Source organism: Gadus chalcogrammus, chromosome 17 (genome assembly GCF_026213295.1).
Source record: "Gadus chalcogrammus isolate NIFS_2021 chromosome 17, NIFS_Gcha_1.0, whole genome shotgun sequence".
Lineage (NCBI taxonomy): Eukaryota > Metazoa > Chordata > Actinopteri > Gadiformes > Gadidae > Gadus > Gadus chalcogrammus.
Genome location: NC_079428.1, coordinates 1,386,005 through 1,396,004, shown reverse-complemented (window position 1 = coordinate 1,396,004; position 10,000 = coordinate 1,386,005). Strand labels below are relative to the sequence as shown.

The following is a 10,000-nucleotide window of genomic DNA, read 5'->3' as shown; positions in this document are numbered from 1 at the left end:
GCAGCCTACTTCTTCACAGCGATAGTAATACTAATATATGAACAGTACTTCATGACAGTAATAGATTAACATTAATATTTTAACGGTACTTCATCGCAGTAATATGTTAACAGTACATCATCACAGTGATAGTGTGTTTAATGTTTAATCCTGACTTGTGCTTCCTTGCTGTTTAGGTTCAAAGTTAAATCATGAAGAGGCTTCTCACGTTCAGCTTCCTAAACCAGGATGGAGTGCATCGCTGTTCATTTATAATCCTTACAATCAGGCTTGGGATTTCAGCTAACTGCAGAGTCTGCATTTGTTAAATTACAATATTCATACTTAACTCTATTTTGATAACAATCAATCTGTAAGAAGTGTCAATCAATTACATCTCTATTTGTGATAGATTTGATTAACTCTGCCGCTTCACGTTAAAACCTTTTAATTATGTTATATTGCTTAGTAATATTTAAGTTTCAAATAATGTTCAAAGATTCTGAATCAAGATTTTGGACAGTGAGATTTTGTCAAGTTTCAATACAATAATCGATTAATTTAATGTGTTTCATTAAAATATATTATTTGAGCCTTCTGGTAGCTTGAGAACTGCATCGTTATAGGCTACCACAATCGTGCTAGGCCGCTTTAGCCTTAAATCTCTTTGTTGTATTTTCTGTGTTCTTTGGGGAATTGGATAGTATACTTGGGTTATTCTGTCAATAAAATACATAAAAAATTTTTTAGCCTATATATATATTTAATATACTTATCGTTAGGACAAATATGAACTCATCTCATCTCATTTTCTTCCGCTTATCCGGGGTCGGGTCGCGGGGGGAGCAGCTCAAGCAGGGGGCCCCAGACTTCCCTTTCCCGGGCCACATTGACCAACTCTGACGGGGGGATCCCGAGGCGTTCCCAGGCCAGTGTTGAGATATAATCTCTCCACCTAGTCCTGGGTCTTCCCCGAGGTCTCCTCCCCACTGGACGTGCCTGAAACACCTCCCAAGGAAGGCGCCCAGTGGGCATCCTTACCAGATGCCCGAACCACCTCAGCTGACTCCTTTCTAAGTAAAGGAGCAGCGGCTCTAATCCGAGTTCCTCACGGATGGCTGAGCTTCTCACCCTATCCCTAAGGGAGACGCCAACCACCCTTCTGAGAAAACTCATCTCGGCCGCTTGTACCCGCGATCTCGTCCTTTCGGTCATCACCCAGCCCTCATGACCATAGGTGAGGATAGGAACGAAAATCGACCGGTAGATCGAGAGCTTTGCCTTGCGGCTCAGCTCTCTTTTGAACTAATTGATTTTAAAATAATATGAAGTTGAATTAAAAAATACAAAAAATAATTATGCTGAATTATTATCTAAAGTTAGAAAAATATGCGAAGCGATGTGTTACATATACGTTCACAAAAACATTGAATGGTAATTATGATTTTAGGTTATTTAGATAGGTATTTAGCCTTTCATTTATTCAGTATTTGATAATATCCTATGATATTCAATATGAACACAATTAGGCCTATACTAAATGTAGTTAGCTTCAACATCATGAAAACAGAGATATAATCTTTCTGCAGATCAAATAATCGAATTTACAAATCCTTATTCAGTTACCCGCCCAGCTATCGTGTAGGACCAAGATGGCTGCCGAGTGATTTAAGGTGCGTTCACAGTCCTGGTGATAACGCGACGGCTCGCCACTGATGACGCTCACGCCGACACGTGTTCCCGCCAGCAACCGATCACGTGCACTGCGTTGGGAACCTAAAAGATCTTAACAGCAGTTTTTTTTTTGCTAGATACAAAAAAAGTCAGAACTAATCAGAACTTAGTAGGATCAGTTTCAAGTTCGAAGGTCTTTATTTCCTTGTAGCCTACCAGCTACTATCCTTTTGCTTTTCTTTATGAGAAGCACATTGTATTGCCACTGTATGAAAGGCTACACATGCCCTCATCTAGAGATGGTTTACCAGTGCTCGATGCCAACAGACGGTTACGACGTCAATCAAAAGTATTGATATAATTGTTGATGAACAGAAGTAGAATCATAAGAGGGTCTTGAAGTGTCGTTCACGAGAACTTTCCGATGTCTCGAAAATGTTTTCCCCATAATTCCCAGCGATGTTAATGCAACATAAGGCCCAGGACTGATCTGACCGGTTTGGAGACAGTCTGCCTGGGCGACCTGATTGGCTGCCTGGGTCACATGGTATAATGAGTCTTTGGCTGTGGAAAGCCCCGGTAGCTGCAGCCTGGCTTCCCGCCAGAGACCAGGAGCACCACAACACCAACTGTACAAACTGCCAACACACGGCCTCCATCTTGTCTCCTGACGTCAAAAGAAACGCGGCTTTTGAATGGCGGCTTTGCTTTTTCAGCATGTTACAAAAAAAATATATATATATATATGTTTAAAAAAATGATATATATATTTGTTTTCACTATGGCAGCGCCGTCTGCTCAGGGTGTGGTGACTGCAGGCCCAGCCTCTCTGTGAAGTGGTGGTAGCGTGGCGATGTTAAGAGCTTTGGTTATTTTGGATTTACGCCATAAATGTGTGTGAAATGTGAGTGAAATGAGTGTTTGTCTAGACCTGTAGGTAGGCCTATTGTTTTAATATGTGGGGTAACGAGAAAGATGCAGTATTGTAAACATGTTGATTTTTACAATTGAAATTAGCTCCAGTTTCCATGTATGGCAAATTACACAGCTCAATTTTCTTCTGAATGTGCGTGCGTGTGTGCGTGCAGGCGGGATTCCTTTTTGATGACGTCATACATTTATTCATAGAATAAAGGAACCAAACCAAAAACAAAAACCCCAACACAAAGTCCTCTTCAGAGCAAGGAAAGACAGTATTCTAAAGGTTTCGCCACCACAAACCTCAGTAAACGAACATGATATTTAAATTCCAACTATACATACAACAACAACTTTGTTTACAGTAAACTCCAATAAGTAACATGCAATATGATCAATTGAAGATCATAACAAATTAATCAATTTAATTATTCTTTAGTTAATGAAATTAAGCTTATCATTTAATGTGCAAGGCATTGGCCATGCGCAGGGAGGGACGTAGTGAGAAATAAAATGAAAGTGTGGATACTGTTATCAGACTTTTGACTCAATTGAATTGTATAGATGCACTACCAGTCGCACCAATGAGTTATCACATGCAAGCTAACAGAAGGACTCATCTAACCCCGCATGAAATGCTTACAGGTCGACCCATGCCTTCACCTACATTTCAGGGCCCCATAAGGGGCTTCCATTAGAGCAATTAGAAACAGAATTAAGAGACTGCCACACATGAGTTTATATTCCAACAAGAGAAACACAAAGGTCCAGAGCCAGAGGAGCCAGATGCAGACACGCCCGGAGCCACCAACTACCCAGGACCAGACCCGGCCACGCCAGGAGCAACAGCCACACGATGCAATCAAATAGCAGCAGGGTTTGAATCAGTTCTGTTCTGAAGGTCCACCATTAACAACAATGTTGATTGGATCAATGATATATACTATAATCAACAACGGTTTGTCAATTTTACCACGGACGCAGTCAAAGGACTATCAGAACAATTAGATGAGCCTTGGACATGTTATTGGCAGAGCAAGGAGGGGTGTGTGGATGATAGGGACGACCTGTGGTACTTTTATCCCCAACAACACAGCTCCAGATGGGTTGGTGGCCAGGGCGCTGGCAGGGTTACAGTCTCTCAGACTAGAGATGGCAGAGAACTCCGTCATTAATGACGCTTTCACCGGACGATGGGGAACCTGTTTGCGGTGAGCGCTCCAGGAGCACCAGGTGCCATCCAAGCTCACATGGAGATCAAGTGTGAACCCGTGAACACAGACGAGGATCCACCAGAGGGGCCCGACCTGATCCGGCTGGACGGTTGGGAACATGTTCCTAACTTCTGGTACGGGCGAGTTGACGATTGGACGCCAGGAGGAGGCTCACATGTGGTCGTGCTAGTAACCTCTACATGTGAGCAGCGCCCTTGACAAGAAAGGAACGAACATTGGACTCATAAACGACAGGACCTGATGACAGCAAACAGGAGCAACGACTCCAACAATGTCCAAAACCCCAAACATACATACAGCGCACCAATACAAGAAGATCACCTGAATCATTCAAAATCTATGCATGTCTGAAGGGACTTTTTGAATCTAAAATGTATTCTTACGTCACTTATTTTTGTGGTGTTTCCTTTCAATGCATGCTGAAAGTGTAACACTTTGTGTCACACATAGTAACAATTATTTGATGTGTTTTCTATGATTGAACTGATATGTTTGCCTTTTTGAATCTATGATTGATGACGGACGACATAATTATTTTTTGACCACTGATTTAGTGATGATTGATTGACATGGTGATGTATGTCTACTGCTTTGTTGTTGAGTGAAGCTTGCAGCCCACTGTGTATTCCATGTGACTATACTTTTACATATTTTATACTTTTATATGGCTTGTAGAAAGGTCATCTGTGATGACCAAGGAGGGAATTGTGACATACATTCACACACTAACAGGCCACATACGTCCTTGGAGCCTAGGGAGGCGTCCGACTCATGCAAGGAGCCATTCATTCATGCATCAATTCTGGAGATACCAGCAGGCCAGGTGGCGCTCGAGGCCACAAAAAAAGTGTAGTTCCCGAACATAGCCACAAGAGGTCAGCACCAAGCCGCAAACCAAGTTGCAATGCCCACACATAGCCACAAGGGACCAACACCAAGTATTACAGTCACAACCCAAAGCCCAAGGGACCAGAACGCTCCAGGCAGGGCATCCACAGATGCCCAGCTAAGCCTCCAGGCGTGCCGATACAATTCCCCTCCTTTAGCTTCATAGATATCATACCGAACCTTCACCAATTAAAGTGAGTTACAAACGATCCTGACTCAGCGACCTTTTCCCAAAGAACAGAGCGGTACTCACCACAGGTCCTCAGCCGCCGTAGGCCAACCGCTCCGTGTCCCGCCGCACCGGCACCTCGTCTCCAGGCGACCAGACCGCGCCTTAAGTCCAGCCTTTCAACTCCACCGTGTACACACGAATACCAAAGGTCCTCTCCTCGAAGACGCCCAGCAGCGTTTGTCCATCGGGTTACTTTCACTCACCGAATCTCACCTGCTGACCCAGGGACTCTCCTCTCAGCCTCAAACTCTGAGCCCCCCTCGCCCACTCAGCTGCTGATACTTAGCAGTGATGAGCCCCTCAACACCGCCCCCACTGGGTGATGTCAGTACTGACGCTAACCCTAAGCACCCTGAAGCTAACCCTGTTCCTAGTAGCACATGTTGGTACCCTTACAGACTTGTTATAATATTACATATTTGGAGACTAATTCCTCACAAATAAACGGTCCAAACGCAGAAGAAGGGTCCCCCTCCCAGGGACGGTTAGGGGGCTTTCCCGAATGCACCCGAGGTGGTCAGGAGTGGGATGGGGGGTCCAATAGGCAGCCTATTGCGTTTAGCCCCAAATACAATTTGCCTCCATGGCTTTTGTTGTCGGCCGAAAACAACACGACAGAAACCACCACGCCCGGACCACCACGGCGCGCGCCTCGTACACGCCAAAGGCGGCCCAGCGCTCGCTGAGCTGTAAGCCCCGCCCCCGGCCCCTGAACACCGGGCCCCCCATGGAGAAGGCCTCCGTCTACAGGGCCAGCTTCACGGCCCCACGGGGCCCCGTGAGGGACGGCGCCGCCACCCCCCCCCCCCCCCGGGGTTCCCGTTCCACTCGGGTGACCCCGGGGGGCGCAGGATGTACAGGACGGCGCCCGCGGAGAGGGGCGTGGCCGGGGCGGGGCGCGGCCCGGACGAGGAGGCGTCGCCGTCGGGCGGAGGAGGAGGTCGAGGGGTCACGGTGGGGTCATGGAGGTCAGGCTCAGGGACCGTCGCTCTGCTGATGCAATAAGTAATGAACCAGCTTAGGGGGTCACTGCAGCTGCTGACCTTTGACCCCGTGTTTATACCTCCTCACACGACGGGGTGCAAAGGTCAAATAAAATGACGTTTCAACTGCACTGTGTTGTAGAAGAAAGAAAACAGTTTGTATTATAGACCACACTAATGAACATTGTCATTTGTTTTTTAAATTATTAACACCAAACTATTCAAATATTGTGTTTAAGCTGACATTAAGAATTCTTCTTAAAATGCACATAATGGCACAACTTGCACCAACTGTTTAAATAAGTTCAAAGAACGTATTTAAATACACTTTTTAATAAACCAGTCACTGCCAAAATAAGACAACTGATGTTTGACATTTATTGCTATACTTTTTTTTTGTGAACAGCGAGTCAGTGAGTGGGAGTCGAGTCTGGGAGAACGAACTATAGAGACGAACAAGAGAGAACTGAAACGTGGAATCAAGTCGGTTCGTTCTTGTTAAAGAGTCGTTCCTTCAAACTGATTCGGTCGCAAACGACCCATCACTAAGTGACATCACAAGTGGGCGTGTCCACCTAGACTTTTGCTGGATGTACCCCTTTAAGAAAACGCACATTCCAAGCCGCCATATTGGTGAATCCCATTTGCCCACCGTACAATCCCATTGCCCACTGTATAACCCACACACAACAACAATAGAGAGTGTTAAAGGAGATATCCCCTGCATGTATTTCCAACCAGACATGGAGTTCATATTTGTATTTTTCTCCCACCTTTTCTGTTCCTCGTTTCTTTCAACTTCACTTGGCGGTCCACCAAAATCTTCTGCCAATACCTTTACTCATGATCACCTAAAGAAATTACAAAAAACATCAACGCCAAAACATAAACATGCGAGTACTTATTACTTACAAATGTACTTATTGTAAGTAGTTTTGGATAAAAGCGTCTGCTAAATGCCCTAAATGTAATGCAAATGATGAGTCTTTGAAGGAACCAATAGATCTTTGTATCTCTGAGGAACCGGTTCTCACCGGAGAGCAGATCCAGCGTCCAGCCGTGTTCCTTGGTGGCGGCCGAGCGGTCGTTGACGACGGCCTGGGCTTCCTCGGGGGTCTTGAAGCGGATGTGTCCTTCACTGTCTCCCTCCAGTATGTCCACGTAGGCCACCGTAGATATTTTAGAGAGGGCGTCCTGTAGAAATAAGAAAAGAGAGACACTGGGATGGAATCACGGTGCATGTGGCTGGAGCGAACATTTATTGCAGTTCATTAAAAATATATCTAAAAATTGAGAATGATCAGTCAGTACCAGGGCTGTAGTGGGCGGGGCACACGGGGGGACGCCGTCCACACACTTTTTTCAGCATGTTACAAAAAAAAAGAATCTATAAAAAATATATATACATTTGTTTTCACTATGGCAGCGCCGTCTGCTCAGTGTGTGGTGACTGAAGGCCCAGCCTCTCTGTAAAGTGGTGGTAGCGTGGTGATGTCAGGAGCTCTGGTTACTTTGGATTTGCTCCATCAATGTGTTGAGAGTGACATGAGTGTTGGTCTAGTCCTGTTGGTAGGACTATTGTTTTCATACGTGGGGTAATGAGAAAGAGGCATGTTGATTTTTACAATTGAGATTAACTCCAGTTTCCATATTTGGCAAAAAACGACACTTCTTCTGAATGTGCGCGCGTGTGCGTGTGCGAATGAACACAGGATTCCTTTTTTTTCCTTTTTTTTGTCATACACAGTCCCCCTCCCCACTACACCACTGCTGCATGTGGCGTTTGATTTAATGACAACAAAAACATGCATTTGGTCATAGTTTATCAAGATAATTTTACAATGTTGTGTTGCGTTGTGGTGTAATGAACTGCGTTGTAAAGGTTAACAACAAACCTTTGACCCTGGCCCTAACTTTAAATTTGGTTGGTCATTGAAGTCAGATCATTGTGTTTCATTGTGTACTAAAGTTGAGATTATTGTGTCTTGTTCTAAAAGTCAGGTTGTTGTATTGTGGTGTGTTGTGTACTAAAGTGAGATCATCGTTGTGTTGTGTACTACAGTGAGATCATCATTGTGTTGTACAAAGTGAGATCATCGTTGTGTTGTGTGGTTGTGTACTAAAGTGGGATCATCGTTGTGTTGTGTTGTTGTGTACTAAAGTGAGATCATCATTGTGTTGTGTTATGTTCTCCAGGTGGAGCAGGGTGAAGAAACAACACCATCACCAGCTACATTCTCCTAAACTGCCAACACACTAAATGGCGTCCAATGAGTTTGACCTGTAATGGTCTGTGTCCAAAGAGCGTCTTGTTCCAGCGTCTTGTTCCAGCGTCTGCTTTCCTTCTGTGCGGCCGCTCCCAGCTTCTGGTTGAAAACATCTCAACCTTTCAAAAACGCGCTGGTGTCACAAAGTTAAACTAACGAATCATATGAGATGGGCAGACCAGTCCGCCCAGTATAGTTTGAAACTGGTATACAAACTTGGAATACGAAGGCCTGTGTGCGAATCACAAGCTGTTTATAGAGCAGGAAGTTCTCTACGAATAGTCAAATCTCCTAAACTTTATGCCTCCTTTACTTAACCTTTGTGGAAAACGTCATCGGGTCAAGGAGAGATTAATAGGTGCTTCCTTTTGAACACAGGAAAAGACAGCACTGCGCGGGCACACACACACACACACACACACACACACACACACACACACACACACACACACACACACACACACACACACACACACACACACACACACACACACACACACACACACACACGCTCCACATCTACGTTGTTTCCTGGTAAAAGAGGACCCCAAGTGTGTATATATCTTGTCAAATGAGTCTTAAGCAGTAATTGATAAATGTTCAGGCGCAGTAAACCGATATCCCGCCCGCGTCGCCTCGTCTGAACCCACGCGGAGGAGATTCACTTCTCTTTCAGAAGACCACGTGATTTATTTGATATCACTACTGCTGACCTAGAAAATAAACAAACTACATTTATAGACAATTAGTCAATACATATTAATGAGACGCCTACATGGTTGGGTTCTCCAATGACATGCGAATTTGAAGCGTTCATGAGCGATAACATCCCACAAAATAATATCTCATAAAGCCGCCCCAGTGTAACATGAGCCACTATGGCTCAGATTAGATAAGCCCTCCCACTTTATGACTCAGATGAGATAACCCCTCCCACTTTATGACTCAGAGGAGGTAAGCCCTCCTACTTTATGATTCAAAGGAGGTAAGCCGTCCCACTTTACGACTCAGAGGAGATAACCCCTCGCCCTGTCACTCTTCATCCACAGGCCGTGACTGCCCTCTAGTGGATGAAATGAGAGCAGAGGAAGACGGGGTGGGGTGGGCCTACAACTGGTGACCACAAGTATGAATAAATGTTGCTGTTTAAGATAATGCTTTATAATGCCACTGTTACTGATAGTTACTGATGTTATTATCCAGATTTTGCTGTTTCGGGTGGATAATTCTCTATGTAATCTAAATCTACAGTTGGTTTGTAAAATAACCAATGTACAGTTACGAACACATTACAGTTATACCTAAAGCAGTTGTTGCTGTTTTAGGTGGATATTGTGATTGCACCAAACAATTAAATAAATGAAGTATTGTAAAACTTTGTGTTGAATGAAAAGTTGTTTTATTTGCACACTAACAGTTAACGTTAAAACATACAGACGCAGGCGTATTGCCTCCAAATGTATGCTGGGTAATAAATGTTTTAATCGCATAGCTGCCCACAAAATCGATGCGTCCTCATCAATCACTTGTCAACAGTGCAGAATTCGGCAAACCACCCTGAGCACTGAGCTGAGTTGACTTGACCTGTGAGACTGGACTCTGACTCCCTGCTGTGAGACTGGACTCAGACTCCCTGCTGTGAGACTGGACTCAGACTCCCTGCTGTGAGACTGGACTCTGACTCCCTGCTGTGAGACTGGACTGTCTCTGACTATCTGCTGTGAGACTGTTCTAGACTTGACCAACTTGACACTTGAATGCTGGGAGACTCGGGTCTCTTTCTCTGGAGACAAAAAGGAAAGATGCGGTCGGATTCCACAACTG

The 10,000-nt window shown here is 44.7% G+C and overlaps 1 protein-coding gene across 2 annotated transcripts in view; it reads left to right on the top strand.

Moving 5' to 3' along the window:
• LOC130369763 (major histocompatibility complex class I-related gene protein-like) overlaps window positions 1-763 on the top strand; it is a 9,613-nt gene extending 8,850 nt beyond the window's left edge. The window contains exon 8 of one of the 2 annotated variants that reach the window (XM_056575299.1): window positions 177-763. In XM_056575299.1, coding sequence (XP_056431274.1) covers window positions 177-188 — 12 coding nt within the window. In that variant the 3' untranslated portion in view covers window positions 189-763. The remainder of the gene's footprint in view (window positions 1-176) is intronic. The other variant, XM_056575298.1, reaches the window with a different exon arrangement.
• The last annotated feature ends 9,237 nt before the right edge of the window (window positions 764-10,000 follow it).